General features: G+C 41.1%; 1 protein-coding gene across 5 annotated transcripts in view; it reads right to left on the bottom strand.

Annotated features, from left to right (window-relative positions):
• The window catches only part of mvb12ba (multivesicular body subunit 12Ba), a 440,949-nt gene that overhangs the window by 118,551 nt on the left and 301,505 nt on the right, over positions 1-20,893 (bottom strand). For all 5 annotated transcript variants that reach the window (XM_077498197.1, XM_077498198.1, XM_077498195.1 and 2 more), the window contains one exon: positions 11,640-11,769. In XM_077498197.1, the coding sequence (XP_077354323.1) occupies positions 11,640-11,769 (130 nt within the window). The remainder of the gene's footprint in view (positions 1-11,639; positions 11,770-20,893) is intronic.

Below are 20,893 nucleotides of genomic sequence, written 5' to 3' on the forward strand. Positions count from 1 at the left end.
GGTACGTTTAATCTAGAGCTACGAAAATTGGTACACATATGTAACAGACTATGATCTACAAAAAAGCCTGTTGGTGCCATATGCTAAACCTAACAGGAAGTCCGCCAGAGGCGAGGCATCAAATTTTGTGTTTCAAAATTCTAACTTAATGAAGCATTCCCGGCTGTACATTTCACCTAGAGTTATCAATATTTGAAGACATATGTAACAGCCCTCAAGGTACAAAAAACTCTTTTTGAACCATATGCTAAACCGAACAGGAAGTCCGCCATTTTGATTTACTTTGGAACGTGTTGCCATTTTTTGGGCCATTTCATAGGGGTCTTATTTTAACGAACTCCTACAGAGTTTATCCGATCATCTCCAAACTTGGTGTGATTCATCTTAAGATGTTGAAGATGAAAAGTTATTGAAAGCTTTTTATTTTGTCGCACGCTGTTGCCGTGGCATGCACAGTTTGCAAAGGAAAAAATTCCTTCTTAATGAAGCATTCCCAGTTGTACGAAGCAGCTAGAGCTACGAAAATTTGGAGACAAATGTAACAGCCCACGATGTACAAAAAAGTCTCTTGGTGCCATGTGCTAAACCCAACAGGAAGTCCCGTAGGGGCCGGGCATCACATTTTGAGCTAAAAAACTCCTCTTTAACGAAGCATTCCCGGTTGTACGTTTCACCTAGCGCTATGATAATTTAGAGGCATACATAAGAGCCCACGATGTACAAAAAAGTCTCTTGGAACCATGTGCTAAACCAAACAGGAAGTCCGCCATTTTGATTTATGATGGGATTTGTAGCCTTTTTTTGTGGCCTTTTTTAGGGGTCATATTTTAACTCCTCCTACAAAATTCATCCGACCGTGTTCAAACTTGGTGTGTTTCATCTTAAGATGTTTAAGATGCAAATTTATCGAAAGTTTTTTATTTTGTCGCACGCTGCTGCTATAGCGATGCATTGGTTGCCAAGTAAAGTGCTGCTTTGTTTTTTTTTTATCTATACATGTGTGAAAACTCGTGAAACTTTGCACACACATCAGACTTGTCATTAACATGAATTTTTAGAGATTTCTTGTGCAATTTGCAATAAATCGCACCCTCTATACATTTTTTATGGAGCATTTCCGATTGGATGATTCAAGCGCGAAATAACTAAAGATGACTTGACTTGACCTAGATTTGTGAAAACTCAGAGGCATACCTATTATATTATTATTATTTTTTGTACCTTACAAGATTATCTCTTGTGCCACATTAAACCCCTTTGCAGGCCTGAGCCAAACCACGGTCCATACATTTGATACCACTGCTTTATTTCAATGGTCAAGTACTTCATAACCACACCTACTTATGCTTGTCCTTGCATATATAGTAGACAACAAAGAGCTCTTTCAACAAAAGACATTTCCATCTACAAAGTCATACAAGGTAAGCACTCTATAAATTCTGCAATCACTACACTTCTATTCCTAAATTATCACTTCAAATACCAACAATGGTTAATACAGCTACAAATTTCTTGTATGTTTATGAAGTATGATACTGTATTTATTTCTACTCCTTTGCTTTTCTACAGAACATGAACAAATCACCAAGCAAATTCTCTTTTGATAAAGACCCTCTAATCATCTCCATACGCAAAGATTGCCAACTTTTTTCCGTAAGTATACAATACATAAACTAAACAGGACAACTTTCTCAATCATATACAGTATGCCATACATATATGTATTAAGTTCTCATTTATTAACAGGTTTGTTAAAGGCACCTTTAGTGTGTTTTTCTGTTTGTAATGTTTCTCCACGAGCACGTCTAGCCATTGATATCATGTAGAACACATATGCTAACCTTTTAGAGACAATTGAAGCTTACTTGCACAGTAGCCACTATCTTAACCACTTAATTCACATGTCTACCTGACAACTTATTACATGTAGTGAAATGGTACTTTGTGCGTCTTATGCTTTTTTCTGAACACTGCTTTTCAACTCTTTCCTTAAAACCAATACATGCGATACTGTTATACTGTATAAATATATATGTCCGTGTGTATATATTTGTATATTCTTTCAAATAAACTCGTTTTGACACACACAGCCATTGAGTAACATGCAACACGACCACAACGTTTTGCACCAACACGTTACCTCTGCTATTTAGAATCATGGAATCTAACATGACTGATTTTCATTGAATGCTTTGTCATTACAGTATGCATGCATTGATCATGCTTCCAGTCGCAACGACTTATACCAGCGCAGCCTTGATCTTCATTCCCAAATGAACCAACTAGTCCATGTGACTCGAGTCAATCGAGCACTTGAAAAACAGATAGACTTCAAAACCAAGCTTGTGAAAGAACTCCAGACTGCATTGGATATAAAGGATGCATGTGATGCATTTGTCCGTGATGGTAAGCTATATGACATGGAAGACACACAAACACTAACACAGCAAGCATCCCCATCCTACACATTGTGTATAATGAATGACATGTTTGACAATGGACATTTTTACATTTTTTTGTTAATGCACGTTCCTTTTTTTCTGTTAGGAATATCTTGAAGGTAACATTGGACTGTTAACTAAAACACTGACTGATTATTGAGCCGCAATTTCTCAATGTATATAATGTGAATACATACTACACTTGATTACTTTCAAATGTGACTGATATCATGTAGCTATGCTGTGATCTTGCCCTCTTTCATCCACTGATAGACACTTCAAAGTTCTTTTTTTTCTGTATCTTCTCAAAATAACTGACATATTCATGGAAAAGATTGTATTTAAATTCTATCATTATTAATTACTATTATTATGTTTATGTCTTTGCCCCTGATTATGCTGTTTCTATACCATAGATTTAAAAAAATAATAATTTTGGACATACTGTGACTTGACCATTACAATACTAATTTTTACTAAGAAAAAATCAATCACACACCATAATATTTTATACTTATCCTGCATGTATCTGGACACACCATGCCAAATTTTACACTTACATAACCATTTATGTACCTGTCGTATCCTTACTTTTATTCATCATTTCATCACACAATCCTAAAACATTGCTTTTTGACCCAGAGGATTCAACTATACCATTTTTGCGTGTCTTATTACTTACTAGCTATATTATTTATTAACGGGCAAAAACTATGAATATAAGATCACCGTCAAATATTACGTCTGTAATATCCATATACAGTGCATTACATAATATGCATTTGTATTAAGACACTACCATGCTAAAAATATGCACACGACTGTTCTGTAAACTACACCTAAGACAACCAAACTTCACAGATCTAACATGATTCTTCATTCTTTTTTGTTCTACAGATGTATCAAATGCTGCCACACAGACAGAAGAAGCCACTGAGGACATGCACGAAGACGATGATCACAATATAACAGGACAGGTTAACCCCCCTGAAGTTTTAGCCCGCAGGTCAAAGCGTCCTAGGACTAATTCATCCATGGAGGTTACATTATCCTAAGACAGACTATGTGCTAACCCAAACTCTTTGACCCCAAGGGATTCATCTGTCCCAGAAAACTTTTACACTAAAGAGTTTATCTGTCCTAGGGCGCTGTTAACCCCAGGTTAAAGTGTTATTTAATCTGTCCTGTTACAACAGCTATACATAAACAGCTGCATTCCTCTCCTGTTCCATCTCTCGCACTTCTTTCATCTCTTTTTCTCCTCTACTTATACCTATGCTTGCTCATGTGCTTTTTTCCCCTTTAGATGATGTCATTGGTTAGCCTGCTTCAAAGCTACATTTTTTCTTGAATAACTGTCACACATTTACTGTTTGCTGGACCCTACAAAACTGTCACAATACTTCACTATGTCATGAATACATATGTGTTGCACAGCGACACCACATTAAGAGTCATCAAAAAGCTTTTTATTTGATCACACACCATCTCTGTGCCATGCAATGTTTTCAAATGAACAGATGCTGGTTTTGAATATCAAACGAGCGACTTTTCATGAAACTTTGCACACACATCAGAAAGTCCACACTTTTGCATTTATTTTGGGAATTGTGCATCATTTTTGGCCTTTTACTGCACCTTTTTACACACAAGGCACGGCAAATGCATTTCTATTTTCCATGGTCCTTGTCTATTTAACAGTACCCCAACGTGCAAGTCCCCCGACTTGCATATACCCCAACGTGGCCCGGGTTGCGAGGGCCCTTTATAGCTGCTCGCAGCTCTAGTTGTTTTTGTTTTTTTATTTTTTATTTTACACTTCAGTAAGAACAAGACGGTTAACTTTATATTGTAAATAAATTCTTTGAATTTGATCATTCCTGCCTAATGTCAATTATCATATATTACATAAATTTACACAAAAATAATATGGAAATTGCATCACCTATATGTAGCCGATCTTTTGAAATAAGATTTACTGTACAATGAATAGAACCAATGATCATAGACTAGCCTTAGCCTACAGAAGCATATGCCTCTGTGTTATAAAGTGGGGGAGCGGAAAAAAAAAAAAAAAAAAAAAAATCGAAAAAAAAATCGAATCGTGACCCCAAAATCGAAATTTAAATCGAATCGTGGAGTTGGCGAATCGTGACACCCCTAATATATATATATATATATATATATATATATATATATATATATATATATATATATATATATATATATATATATATTTATATATATATATATATACACAGTGATACCTCGGTTTACGAACTTAATTGGTTCCCAGAGAGTGTGTGTAAACCGAAAAGTTCTTCTTCCGAACATTTATTTCCCATAAGAAACCATTAAAATGAGAATAATCCGTTCCCAGGTCCCTATAAAACATAATTTTCTACTAAATAAGCCTTAAAACTACACAAAAATATACCTTATTTTTATTATTTTTTTATTGTATTGTAATTAAAGAAATAAATTGTACTGTATAATAAAGTCGTTTTATTTTACTTTGTGATGGTAGTTCTTAAGGATAGTAGCAATGGTAGACTTACTTCATTCGCGAGCGTTTCACCGCGTAGAGTGTTTATGGAACGGTTGTCGCTCATTCGCACTTTCGTGCTCACCGGAGCGGAGGAGGTGTGTCCCTTGGTGACAAGGAAGTGGAGCACTTTAGCGAGTCAACAAGTGAGCACCGTCAACTACTTTCACCTCTTTCCTGGGACTAAACAGCCGTGGCACGATTTTCTCCTTTTTTGAGGTACGTGATGGCACTTTCGCTTTTTTTAGTGGCGCGAACTCCATTGACTACAATGCAAACGCGCCGCCGAATCGCCGTCCCTCGCTGGTAAGCATTAGGCTTAACACTAGCCTGTGGTGGGGTCTTTTTCGGTCCCATAATAGCAAAAGTACACTCAAAATGTCTATCAAACACAAACCGCGTCCGCACTAAAAGAAAGGGGGTGACGAACTGGGACGCCGTGAGCGTGCGTCAGCTTCTTGTGGCCGCCACCGTGGTGCTGTTCGACCGCGTGGTTTGGTTCGTCCGCCGAAAAGTAGTTCGTCAGCCGAGACTAAATTTTCGCGAATTTAATGTTCGTGAGGCGAAAAGTTCGTGAGCTGAAGCGTTCGTGAGCCGAGGTATCACTGTGTATATATATATATATATATATATATATATATATATATATATATGTATACACAGTGGAACTTCTACTTACGAACGTCTCTTCATACGAAATTTTCGAGTTACGAAACGCCTCAACAGGAAAATATTGCCTCTTGTTATGAAAGAAATTTCTAGATACGAGAGGTAAAAATACATTACCGAACGCAACATACTTTCGGCTATGGCTATTTCCTACCATAGGTACCTATGAGCGTAAATACTAGATCGGTGTTTGTGCATCGTTCTGGCATCCCATTGGCTAAGAGGAACCTTGTACCATAGGTATGAGCGTATACTAGATCGGTGTTTGTGCATGTTTCTGGCATCCCATTGGCTAAGAGGAACCTTTACCATAGGTATGAGCGTATACTAGATCGGTGTCTATACAGCGTCCTCATCATTCATCCCGCAGCCCATGAGGTGTTCGATAGTTTTTCGTAAATGTATGAACTAACGGCCAACGAATTTGTGCAAAAAATTCAAACAATTGGTGATTGATGAAGGCACAGTAATTTTTAATTGCGACGAGACGGGCCTTTTTTTTTTTTTTAGAAAAAAAAGATGCCTCGCCATACCGGAAGTTTCCATGAAGTTTCAGAATTTGTTTAAAAGAATCGCCCAGAAAAAGTGTTCACCAATCGGGCGTTTGCTCACTAAGATGATGTTTGCATTGGACATTAACGAAGGATTGTTAAAAATAAATAAATAAATAAATAAAATAAAATAAAAAACATCCATGGATCAGTTCTTTACAAAACACCAGGCAAAAAAAAAAAAACACTTCTGAGAGAGCAGAACATGAACCCGAGGGCAAAAAAACGATGAGGACAGCAATTAAAAAGGTAAATGACCATCATTTTTATTCTTTACTCTATTCTTTGTTATTTACATAATGCACAACTCTCATTTATTGTGCAATAATCTAATTGTAACATGCATTTGTTACATGTTTTGATGCATTTTTATGCTTTATAAAACATTTATGTCTGAAATTTGGGAGGCTTGGAACGGATTCGGGCATTTACATGGAAAATGCGTCTCTACTTACAAATTTTTCTACTTAAGAACTTTCTTCCAGAACCAATTAATTTCGTAAGTAGAGGTACCACTGTATATGTATATATATATATATATGTATATATATATATATATATATATATATATATATATATATATATATATATATATATATATCCATACATATGTCACGCCGCCATCGGCGTGACGGCCCATGCTTTTATTTTTATAGTCATGTTTCCTGTTTTATTTTGAAAGTTCTAACTCTCCTCTCACCCCAGGTCACTTGCTCTTCCTGCAGCTTGCTAATTACCGGACCCCGCCCATGATTACCACCACCTGCCACCAATCAAGCCACAATAAAAGCCACCTGCATTCTCCCCTCCGTGGCCGAAGTGTCAGACACAGTCAGTGCATGGAAGCGTCCCACAGTCCTCGAGTCCTTGTTCCCGGTGCCTTGTTGTCTTGTCTTGCCTTGTTTTTGTGCCTTGTTTTTTGTGCCTTGTCCTCCCCAGCGGAGCGCCTTTAGTTACCCCTTTTGCCTTGAGCCTTTGTCCTGCCCAGCGGAGCGCCTTTAGTTACCCCTTTTGCCTTGAGCCTTTTTCCTCCCTAGCGGAGCGCCTTTTGTTGTCCCCTATACCTTTTGCCTGTTTTTTCCTCCCCAGTGGAGCGTTTTTAGTTCTCCACTTTTTGATTCCCCTTTCTCCTCTCAGTGTGAGAGGAGACAGCTGCTGACCGGCAATAAACCTGTTGCCTTTGTGGCCTACCTTTATCCTGCGTCTGGGTCCTACCTCTCCTCGTCGTGACAGTACACTTCGGCCAGCATGGACCCAGCAGGAAAGGTCGAGGCTAGGCTACAGAGCCTGGAGGTCCGGCTTGCCAACCGGGAAAAGGTTCAGCAAGCCGTGATTTCGCAGCTGGAGGAGCTGTCAAGCCAGGTCCATGAACTGGTGAGCCACATGCAGCCTCTCGCCCCTGAACCTCGTCTGCTGCGGCCTCTCGCCCCTGAACCTCGCCTGCTGTGGCCTCTCGCCCCTGAACCTCGCCTGCTGCAGCCTCTCGCCCCTGAACCTCGCCTGCTGCAGCCTCTCGCCCTTGAACCTCGCCTGCTGAAGCCTCTCGCCCCTGAACCTCGCCTGCTGCAGCCTTTCGCCCCTGAACCTCGCCTGCTGCAGCCTCTCGCCCCTGAACCTCGCCTGCTGCAGCCTCTCGCCCTTGAACCTCGCCTGCTGAAGCCTCTCGCCCCTGAACCTCGCCTGCTGCAGCCTCTCGCCCCTGAACCTTGTCTGTTGCGGCCTCTCGCCCCCGAACCTCGTCTGCTGCGGCCTCTCGCCCCTGAACCTCGTCTGCTGCGGCCTCTCGCCCCTGAACCTTGTCTGTTGCGGCCTCTCGCCCCTGAACCTTGTCTGCTGCCGCCTCTCGCCCCTGAACCTTGTCTGCTGCCGCCTCTCGCCCCTGAACCTTGTCTGCTGCCGCCTCTCGCCCCTGAACCTTGTCTGCTGCCGCCTCTCGCCCCTGAACCTCGCCAGCGCCTTCAAGTTCCTGAGCCTCGCCAGGCGCCGCCCAAAGTCCGGGAGCCTCGCCAGGCGCCGCCCAAAGTCCGGGAGCCTCGCCAGGCGCCGCCCAAAGTCCGGGAGCCTCGCCAGGCGCCGCCCAAAGTCCGGGAGCCTCGCCAGGCGCCGCCCAAAGTCCCGGAACCTCGCCAGGCGCCGCCCAAAGTCCCGGAACCTCGCCAGGCGCCGCCCAAAGTCCCGGCGGCGCAAGCCCTGCGGCTGCCTTCACCTCTCGTCGGGCGTCGAGGACGCCCTCCTGACTGGCCCCGCTGGGACTCTATTGTCGGGCGTCGAGGACGCCCTCCAGAACTGCCTTTTTGTCTGGGACGGATGGGTGGGCCGTGTTCCCACCTCCGTGCCCCCTTCCGCCCGCCCTTGTTTTTGGACTCTTTGTGTCGGATGGCCGTCAGGAGCCGGCCATTGAGGGGGGGGTACTGTCACGCCGCCACCGGCGTGACGGCCCATGCTTTTATTTTTATAGTCATGTTTCCTGTTTTATTTTGAAAGTTCTAACTCTCCTCTCACCCCAGGTCACTTGCTCTTCCTGCAGCTTGCTAATTACCGGTCCCCGCCCATGATTACCACCACCTGCCACCAATCAAGCCACAATAAAAGCCACCTGCATTCTCCCCTCCGTGGCCGAAGTGTCAGACACAGTCAGTGCATGGAAGCGTCCTACAGTCCTCGAGTCCTTGTTCCTGTTACCTTGTTGTTTTGCCTTGTTTTTGTGCCTTATCCTCCACAGCGGAGCGCCCTTAGTTACCCCTTGTGCCTTGAGCCTTTTTTCCTCCCTTGCGGAGCGCCTTTTGTTGTCCCCTGTACCTTTTGCCTGTTTTTTCCTCCCCAGTGGAGCGTTTTTAGTTCTCCACTTTTTGATTCCCCTTTCTCCTCTCAAGTTGAGAGTAGACAGCTGTTGGCCGGAAATAAACCTATTGCCTTTGTGGCCTACCTTTATCCTGCGTCTGGGTCCTACCTCTCCTCGTCATGACAATATATAAATATACATATAAATATATATATATATATATATATATATATATATATATATATATATGTATATAAGTATATATATATATATATATATATATATACATACATATATATACACATATATAAATATATATATATACATACATATATATACATATATATATATACATACATATATATACATATATATATATATATATATATATATATATACATACATATATATACATACATATATAAATATACATATATATATATATTATATATATATATATATATATATATATATTATATATATATATATATATATATACACACATACATATATATACATATATATTTATATATATATACATATATATTTATATATATATACATATATACATATATATTTATATATATATATATATATATATATATATATATATATATATATATATATACATATATATATATATACATATATATATATATATATACATATATATATATGTATATATATATATATATATATATATATACATATATATATATATATACATATATATATATATATATATATACATATATATATATGTATATATATATATATATATATATATATATATATATATATATATATATATATATATATATATATATATGAATGGAGGAGAAGTGTGCTGGTGGCCATTTTTAAGAACAAGGGAGACGTGCAGAATTATGGCAACTATAGAGGAATAAAGCTGATGAGCCACACAATGAAACTATGGGAAAGAGTTGTATCTTTGTTGACCTGGAGAAAGCTTATGACAGGGTGCCCAGAGAGGAACTGTGGTTTTGTATGAGGAAGTCTGGAGTGGCGGAGAAGTATGTTCAAGTGGTGCAGGACATGTATGAGGACTGTAAGACAGTGGTGAGGTGTGCTGTAGGTGTGACGGAGTTCAAGGTGGAGGTGGGACTACATCAGGGATCAGCTCTGAGCCCCTTCTTGTTCGCTATGGTAATGGACAGGATGACAGACAAGGTTAGACAGGAATCCCCATGAACTATGATGTTTGCAGATGACATAGTGATCTGTAGTGAGAGCAGGGAACAGGTGGAGGAGAAGCTAGAGGCGTGGAGGTTTGCCCTGGAAAGGAGGGGAATGAAGGTTAGCCGTAGCAAGACGGAGTATCTGTGTGTGAATGAGAGGGACCCTAGTGGAGGACATGAGGTAGTTGGTGTGAGAGCAGAGGATGCAGAGGACAGAGTTAGATGGAGGCAACTGATTTGCTGTGGCGACCCCTGAAGGGAAAAGCCGAAAGAAGAAGAAGAAGTATGTATGTATCCATCCATCCATCCATTTTCTTGACCGCTTATTCCTCACAAGGGTCGCGGGGGTGCTGGCGCCTATCTCAGCTGGCTCTGGGCAGTAGGCGGGGTACACCCTGGACTGGTTGCCAGCCAATCGCAGGGCACACAGAGACGAACAACTATCCACACTCACAAGCACACCTAGGGACAATTCGGAGCGCCCAATTAACCTGCCATGCATGTCTTTGGAATGTGGGAAGAGACCGGAGTACCCGGAGAAGACCCACGCGGACACGGGGAGAACATGCAAACTCCACCCAGGAAGGCCGGAGCCTGGACTTGAGTATGTATGTATGTATATATATATATATATATATATATATATATATATATATATATATATATATATATATATATATATATATATATATATAGACATATATATATATATATATATATATATATATATATATATATATATATATATATATATAGACATATATATATATATAGACAATCGGTAACTGTCGGCAACTGTAATAACCTTCCTCATTGAGGCGCTCCCTTCTCATGTGAGTCGCTGGCTGCGCTGCCCACCCGAACGTCAGGGAGGAGTATCGATACTCAGAACTACAATATCGATACGGTACCGTTTTTATTAATATCGATACATATCTATGTAGCGATATTTTGAACGCACCCCTAAGCGGGAGAGGCGTTTCAGGCGGAGCGATTGCATTATAGTCAATGTACATTGCACAGAATGGTGCGAAAGGGCATCGGGTGCGAAGGATGCATTTGGAGCGGTGGGAGGCGGTGTGGTGAGACAAGAATCCGTTTCGCCTTTTCGGTTTGAAAAAGGGAAAATTTAAACATTTTAACTTTCTTCCTCACGGGCTAATCGGCTTCGAGTATGGGCTACATCACACACAGCGTCCTGTCGTCAGCCAGAGCGCAACAACACGGCCAGCCGGGACTAAATGGTGAACAAGGAAGTAGTATACTGAGTGCTGGTAAGTGTATTTACTTGCTGTTGAACTGCACCGAGGTAGCAATAGTGTTTAGCAAACAAACACACACATACAAATGAATACAGGTATGTCTTTTGAGTGCTTGTGGGGACACCATTGGTGTGTATTGATGTGTAAAGTTGCAATAAAAGCATAGCTTAAAAAAAAACATTGAACAAACCCAATAAAGGTGTACTGTGGGGGAGCCTGCTTTGACCTTCCCAGGATACGGATATCACAGATGGCTGCCTCTGTAGAGTCCCGTGGGATAAACTTGATACAGAGTCGCCTCTTCCTGAAGGCCTGTTCTTCTACACAACAAAACGAGAAATAGTCACATACCATATTTATTGTAATGTTCTCTGAAACAAAAAACAGCTGAGTCAAAGGTCAGTTCACGTCTACTCGGGTTGGCATGGCTCAGTGGTTGAATGGTCGTCTCCCAACCGTGAGGTTGTGGGTTCGATCGTCACCCCTGGTGACCATGTCGAATGATCCTTGAGCAAGACACGGAACCCCGATTTGCCCCAGTGGACCTGGCAGTGCCTTGCATGGCAACAGCTGACCACTGGTGTATGTATGAATGTGTGTGAATGGGTTAATGTGAGGCTTAAATTGTAAAGCGCTTTGGGCACCATATAGTGTAGTTAAAGCGTTATATAAAAATCAGTCAATTTACTTTGAGTCCTTGTGAAGCAACTCTGAGCAGCTTGACTCTTCATTAGTGGCTGGCTAGTTTTTGTTAACCTTGTGCTGGAAGCTAAATTCTCATGGGATTTGTAAATACACAAACCCCAGAGAATCCATCTTGTATCAAACCCACTGATTTTCACCAATCCGTACACTTTTTGTACCGACCAATCACAAAGCGGTATTGTGTTTGGGGGCGGGTATATGGCTGTGACGAAAAAAATACGCGCCGAAGCTGTGGTTAACAAAACTAACATGAACAAATGCATGGACCCTGCAATTAATTCTGTTCTCGCATAATTACTCACTGTTTCACTGTTGAATGAAGAACAGCGAGGGGCGCTTCGTGCATTTTTAACTGGTATAGATGTTTGTGCTTTCCTTTTTTTAACCTACGATGACGACAACATTTTCATCCGTGGCTGTGATTGGTAAAAAAAAAGATTTGGTAGACGAGTTGCGCTTTGCCCAATCAGCTTGAAGTACTGTACTGAATGTCCTGCTTCTCCTGACAAGATCACATTGGAGCGGTCCAAGATAGATATTGTGGAGAACAGTGGCGAGCGGTGACCTTTTTGAGTGGGTATGCTGGACTGAAGCCTAATTTATGCCTCCACGTTTGCTCTCGCGTTGATGACCGCCGTAGATGTCATGAATTTTAAGAGCCGCGTCGCTCGTGGCCGGCTGCGGTGCACACGTCGCCAATCCTTTAACGCCGTAGATGGCGGGGCGTAGCTCGCTTCTGATTGGTCCGTTCGATGGCGTTTTTTCTTTTTTTTTTCTCCCCCCCCCCAGATAGTTTTCGTGAAGGCAACTGGCGGCACAAATCAACTTCCTGCTCAGAGACCACGGCTGTGCATGTGGATATGTGCCTGGGACGAGAGACGGAAAACAACAATAACTTAAAAAAAAAAAAAACTGTGTTCGCTAAGCGCATGGCTGTTGTGTTTTGGCGAGTTTACGGTGCACCGGTGCAAATTGGCAATAATTAATTGCCACGGTGATGAACTTACTCTCACCCCGGCTTTGTTTCGTGTTTCTGAATTAAATTGAACTTCCTGAATCCGTCATAAAATGCAGAGGAATCTCCACTCTGTGGCGTCCCAGACATAGCGTCAGCGGGACTGAAACTCCAGCAGACAAAGATGTGTATTTCGCACAAGTCGGAAGGCAAACACACGAGCGGAGCTCCGCCATAACGCCTCCGCGTGAGCCTCTCGCAGAAGCATACTGAGGCCTTGAGAAAAATGCAGGCGCCCGTAAAGGGCGCAAACAGAAAAATTCAGGGGGTATTTTTGTTAATTTTAATATTAAATATTATTTAATTATTATTTAATACCACTGTATAGGTATAAAATTAAAGGGGAAATATTCAGGACTGACACAGGTTGATGCGCACATACACTTTAATATAACCATCACTGTGGTGAGTGAAATGACACAATCACATGCCCACAAATTAGCCAATACGTTGGAATTTACTGGTACAGTGATACCTCAGCTCGCGAACATAATTGGTTCCCAGAAAGTGTGTGTAAGGCGAAAAGTTCTTCTTCCGAACATTTATTTCCCATAAGAAACCATTAAAATGAGAATAATCCGTTCCCAGGTCCCTATAAAAAATAATTTTCTACTAAATAAGCCTTAAAACTACACAAAAATATACCTTATTTTATGTATAATAAATGTGCTATTGTATTGTAATTAAAGAAATAAACTGTACTGTATAATAAAGTCGTTTTATTTACCTTTGTGATGGTAGTTCTTAAGGATGGTAGCAGACTTACTTCATTTGCGAGCGTTTCACCGCGGAGAGTGTTTATGGAACGGTTGCCGTTCATTCGCGCTTTCGTGCTCACCGGGGCGGAGGAGGCGTGTCCCTTGGTGAACAAGGAAGTGGAGCACTTTAGCGAGTCAACAAAGTGAGCACCGCCAACTATTTTCACTTCTTTCCTGGGACTAAACAGCCGTGGCACTATTTTCTCCTATTTTGAGGTACGTTAGCACTTTCGCTTTTTTTTGTGGCGCGAACTCCATTGACTACAATGCAAACGCGCCGCCGAATCGCCTCCCTCGCTTTTGGTTGAGAACGCAGCATTAGGCTTAACACTAGCCTATGGTGGGGTCTTTTTCGGTCCCATAATAGCAAAAGTACACTCAATATGGTCCAAAATGTCTATCAAACACAAACCGCGTCCGCACTCAAAGAAAGGGGGTGACGAACTGGGACGCCGTGAGCGTATGTCACCTTCTCGTGGCCGCCACCGTGGCGCTGTTCGCCCGCGTGGTTTGGTTCGTCCGCCGAAAACTAGTTCGTCAGCAGAGACGAAATGCTCGCGAATTTAATGTTCTTGAGGCTAAAAGTTTGTGAGCTTAAGTGTTCGTCAGCAGAGGTTTTACTGTATTTACAGAACTGGCTCGTCCCGGGAGAGGAAAAAAATAGCATCGCTGTCATATGAGGACTATTTGCACCGGAGTTTACAACAGTAAAGTGCGCCGGAGGACCCAAGTCAGCAGGATGAGAAGGGGCACTGAGATCAAAGACCATAACTTCGGTTTTCTTCTCGTTGAAGTTCAAGAAATTTGATTTCCTCCAGAGAGGTCAAAAGTGGCCTCAATGAGAAACTGTCCTTTTTACTAAGCGGGACATAGATCTGACTGTCATCCGCATAGCACTGAAAAGAAATCCCTTTTTTTATTTTTAGGATGGAATATAATGAAAACAGTACGGGCTCCTAGTTAGAACCTTGTGGAACACCACTGTAAAGGTATACAATTAAAGTGGAAATATTCAGGACTGACACAGGTTGATGCGCACACACACTTTAATATAACCATCACCGTGGTGAGTGAAATGACACAATCACATGCCCACAAATTTGCCAATACGGTGGAATTTACTGGTATTTACAGAACTGGCTCGTGCCCATGACGTGGGCTCAACCCGGGAGAGGAAAAAAATAGAACCTTGTGGAACACCACATGACAGTTGGGCAGTGCGGCACTCGGAGCATCCAACGCTAAATCAAAATATTCTGTCAGCCAAGTAGGATCTAAACCACTCAAGAGCACTACCACAAATGCCCGCTTGATGCTTTAATGAGCCAACAGAACACTGTGGTCCACTGTATCAAAAGCTGCAGTCAGATCTAACACAACGAGACATACATAGTCTCCGGTGTCATTTGCCAGTGCGCAAACTAGTCGTAAAGTGGCGTGAAGTGTGCGTAAACCCATCATGACTGTGTGCCATGTCGGGGCAAAAATTTTGAAATGTTCGAAATTTTTTGTCACGACAAAATTTCGCAACCGGGTCGTGAACTATGCGCAAAACTATTCGTGAACTCGTCAGTACGATGCAGGAAGGATGTGCGCCAGTGCGTGGCAGGACTTCAGACAATTAAGAGATTTGTATGAGAAGGATATTTCTTTATCTTTTTCTGACCGATCATCAAAATTTGGTTTACCAAATTCACATTTTTTTTCCCATTATCTACAGGCTAGAGATTATGTCAAAAAACTGTTCCCTTACTTCCCCAACAGACCCCCAGAAACCAGTTTGGATGTTGTACTGGGACTAGACCCTCAACAGAGTAAATGCATTTCAGTCTTGTATAAAATACTTGATGGAATAATTATAAAATCAATTGATGTTTTTAAAAGAAGTTGAGAAGACAACTTACAGTTGACTGTATCTGAACAGCAATGGAATCTGATCTTGAAATTAATACATTCTTCCTCAATTTGTGCCCATCATGCTTTAATCCAAAATAAGGTGTTTTATAAAATTAATGGTGTCAAAATGATTGCGTTATTATCTCATTAACTTAAAGTGCCTTTTACGGCACTAATTTTTTTTAACGCTCGATTAACGACCGCTCCTTATTTGGAAAGCCTCTGCCAAGGGAATTCCAGTCACCATGCAGTAAAAACGTCTATGTCAAAACTACCCAATAGAAATTGCACTGGAGCTAAACACACAGTGTTTAAAGGGCAGAATGTAGCGTGGAGAGCTATTTGGACTGTGTCTCAACACTACCACCCGTGCCTTGCTTAGAAAGAACGCACTCGGTTAGCCGTTAGCACCGAGCACCAAGAGGTGTCCATGGGCACTCTGAAACCCCTTTGAGGGTAAAGAGCCGAATGGACGCCGTCTTGTCAGTTGGAGTGAGCCCAAGCCCATTTATCTTTAGATGTGAGGCATATTTATTCAGCATCTTCACAAAATATCTCATTAGGATGAACTGAAAGTGTCGATGTGTTCGCTGTAACAGTAGAGCGGCCTCAGCTGCATCATGGCGCATCCGAGAACTTAACAAAATAAAAGCGTTCAACGTCATGAAAAAGAATCACTATAACACAATTTAGCAGTAATAAATTAAATGATACTATGAAAAGAACACATCGATCGTTTCTGGTTCCTATGCAGTATGCACATCCTATTTAACTTACCAAAATAAAAGCCTTCAGCGAACGCATATATTTGTGGGGATTGTATTGTATTTTACAGTTTTAAAAATGTGCATAATTTCACAAGTTATTTCATGTTAAAAATTCGGCAGCTCCTAATATGAAAAGAAAAATGCACTGAGCTGTCAATATTGTCTTACAAATGCAATTATGCCATGTTGTAGTGACAGAAAAATGACCAAAACAAATCAGTCACACTTTGGTTTGGTTTTACAGTACAGTACATATTTAAAAAAATTGTAAACTTTTTTTTTATTGAATTGTTATGAAATTACTCTATCAATGAATTTTTTATTTCTTTTATTAAATTGTTGTGAAATTACTCTCAATGACTAAAAAATAAAACCCCATTTAATATGGGGGAAAAATTGTACATTTTATTGTCATTTTAGATATAAATTGAAGTAGAAAACATGCGATTAATGTGCGATTAATCGTCAGTTAATTATTGAAGTCATGTGATTAATTACGATTACAAATTTTAATCGACTGACACCTTTATATAAAATACATTTTACAAATGCTAGATTGTCTAAAATCTATCCAGCGGTTCATTTTGACATTTGCAATAGGTGTGGGAAATCACCAGCAACTCATGTTCACATGTTCTGGGATTGGCCCAAACTAAGTGTATTTTGGAGAGAGGTTTTTAATACACTTTGCCAAGTATATGGCCAAACTGTTCCTCCTAACCCGCTTTCGACTATCTTCGGCGCTCCTCCTGACACAACAGTATCTGGTCCCCTTAAGCAGGCCCTGGCCTTTACGACTTTACGAGCTCGTAGGCTCATTTTATTGAGGTGGAAACTCCCCAGCCATCCATCCCATGATTTGTGGATGAAAATTGGCAGGCACGTGTAGCAACATTCACTGTGGTCATACTTTTTGCCCCTTTGCAAAGCGTTTTCATCCAGTTGACTTCAAACTTAGCATGTATCATCTCAAAACCTGAGACAACAACTGGGCAAAAAATCATGACTTTTCTAAATCCTATATGACGGGGACGGGGCATCAAATATTGCCTTTAAAATTTCATTTGTTGAAGGTTTCAAGATGGCGGAGTGAGCAGACGTGCGTTGGGTGGCTCCCCCGAGTTGGTTAGGAAAAATTGCTTGAAACACGAAACTCGACAACCAAAAGGCTAAAAATGAACAAAAATTCAAGAAAGCAAAAGAACAAGAACAAAGAGGAGGAAAAATACGAAATGGAACCCGAACAAGAGGAAGACGTCGTCGAAGAGGACGTTAGCAAGCGACTGGAAATGGCTAACTTCACGGAGGAACTTAAGGCAGGGCTTTTCGCCATTAAAAAAGAAATAAAGGAACTCAGAAGGGAGTTTCGAGAAGATCTAGCCACATTCCGAGGAGAGATGAAAAAGGAAATCAATTCGATACGCGAAGAAATAGACCGCAAATGCTCTGAAAACAAGAGGGAGCTTCAGGCCCAAGCAGCTAATATGGAGGCAGCACAGGCCCGTATAGCTGAACTAGAAGAGTGGCAAGCGGATTCGGGCTCGGCGATATCGGCGATGATGGAGGTGTCGCGCCAACTTCAAGAAAAGCTAACTGATTTGGAAAGCAGATCGCGGAGGAACAATCTCCGTATTTACGGGGTCCCGGAGGACGCCGAAAATGACTCTGATTCGGTTGCCGACTACGTGGCGCGGCTGCTCAAAACTGCACTCGACTTACCGGAAAGCATGGAGCTCCATATACAGCATTGCCATCGAGCACTGACGAGAAAGCCCGGCCCTGAAGCGACTCCAAGGTCCATTGTAGCAAACTTTCTACAATTCGACACTAAGGAATTGATCTTACAAAAAGTGTGGGGCAAGGAAAGGAAGAAGATAAAGATAGGCGATAAACAAGTATTTTTCGATCATGATTATGCGACGGAAGTCCTTCAGAAAAGAAAGACCTATGCGAATATCAAGAGGAGATTGAAACAACAAGGAATACGGTTTCAGACACCGCTCGCAAAAATGAGGATCCACTGGGAAGATGGCGTGAAAACATACGAGGATGCTAAAGACGCAGCGCGGGATATGAGAGCGAGAGGATACGAGGTCGAGGAGCCGGAGGAGAAAGGCACAACACAGGCGACGCGCCGCAAGAACGACACGGCCCGAGATGCTGCGGGAACAGAGTGGCGGCGAGCTGGCGGCGGGAAGCAACGAGTGGAGACGACACGTCGATTGAAAGACAAACTACAACAATTTAGGAGAAAATAAGACTTTCCCTAAACAGAATCAAAGGTACACAGGTGGAATGACTACAAATCGGGTAAAGTGCTATTACTATTTTTTTTTGGTTTTGTCTTTAAGTGAAAATAGAAGTTAAGAGTTAACAGAAGGGAACGTTTCAAATGTATATGTTGTTATGAGTAAAATATTGTTGTGAATTTAATTGCCTGGGGCAAATCCAACCGACAGGGGGAGAGAGAGGCTAATTGGGATATGTCTAGACTTAAGGGAGAGTACAGTGTTAGGTCTAGGGAGAGGCCCTCAAGCCAGAGGACTTCCTCTCCATACAGTTATTGGGGCACTGGGAAACCCCCCCAGTTTTTGTTTTTGATTTCTTCTTTTCAAATTGAGTTGTGTGTAGATATTTGTTTTGTTTATTGTTGTTGGGGAGCACACGTGAGAAGGATTCAAAAAGATGAAATGATAATAGTATCAAGATAATATCGCTAAATGTGAATGGCTTGAGTACGCCAGCAAAGAGAGGGAAAGTCATGGCGAAATTGAAGAAAGAAAAAGCACAAATTGTAATGTTACAAGAGACACATTTGTCTAAACTAGAACATGAAAAACTGAGTAAGTTTGGCTATAAAAATTTATTCTATAGCACGTACAAAGGAGGCCGCAAGAGAGGAGTAATAACTCTGTTGGCAAACTCAACCCATTTTGAACTGGAAAAGGATGTCAAAGATAAGGAGGGAAGGTTTGTCATTGTGAAAGGAAGTGTGGGGAATGAAAAAATTACATTGGCTAACATATATGCACCTCCTGAAAGTGATAAGCTTTTTTTTAAGCATCTATTCGATACCATTGCAATGGAATCAGAAGGAATTATAATTTGTGGGGGAGACATAAATGTAGCTCTATGTCATAGAAACGATTCAACAAGTCTAAAAAGGAATAGAAAGCAATTGTCAAGATATGTTAATATGTCATTGGAAGAGACAGGTCTGATGGATGTGTGGAGATACATGCATCCACTAGAGAGGGAATATACACATTATTCCGCTGCACACAAAGTTCATGCAAGGATAGATTACTTCTTTATGAGCGTAGGAGAGTGTCACCTTGTGGAAGAATGTAACATAGGAGCCGCAGTATTGTCTGACCACAATCCAATGTTTCTAAAAAATTAAACTGAACAATAGAAGAAGGAATACAATATGGCGACTGAATACAAGCTTAATTAATAATGAACAGAAAAAGGCAGCGATTAAAGAGGACATAATGACATACGTGGCAGAAAATGACAATGGGGAAGTGGACCCGACAATACTTTGGGATGCAATGAAAGTAGTCATTAGAGGTAAATTAATGGCAGAGGCGGCGCGAATAAAAAAGGAAAAATTGGAATCATATAGAAAATATATTAAGACACTCAGGGAACTTGAGAAAAAACTTGAAAATCAGAAAGATGAGAATGTTTATGAGGAGATAAAAAAGATGAAAACCAAAATAAACACTTTACTGTCTGAGGAAGTAGAAAAAAAGAATAAATTTGTCAAACAGAATTACTACGAAGTAGGACCAAGAGCTACTAAATTATTAGCAAGACGCATGAGAAAACAACAGGCTATAAATAGTATTTATAAAATAAGAGACCCACACACAAAGGAATTATGTCGCTCACCAGAGCGGATTGAGAAGGTATTTCAGGAATACTATGGAAATCTTTATGGTCAAACCATTTCAGTGGGATTAGATGAGATGGAGGAATTTCTGAAAACAGTGGAACTACCTTTGATTGGCCCTTCACAAAATAGAAAATTAACAACCAAAATAACAGAAGAGGAGGTGAAGAACGCAATTATGAAATTGAAGAACAACAACAGTCCGGGGAGTGATGGGTACAGCGTAGAATGGTATAAAGCATTCAGGGAAGAACTAACACCTTTACTTGTGTCAGCATTTAACTGGACACTTGAAGAGAATAAAATACCACCCTCATGGAATGAGGCAATAATTTCTGTACTGCCAAAACCTGGGAAAGATAAATGCGGAAATTATAGACCTATCTCACTATTAAATGTAGACTA

This window comes from Festucalex cinctus, chromosome 15, assembly GCF_051991245.1.
Source record: "Festucalex cinctus isolate MCC-2025b chromosome 15, RoL_Fcin_1.0, whole genome shotgun sequence".
Lineage (NCBI taxonomy): Eukaryota > Metazoa > Chordata > Actinopteri > Syngnathiformes > Syngnathidae > Festucalex > Festucalex cinctus.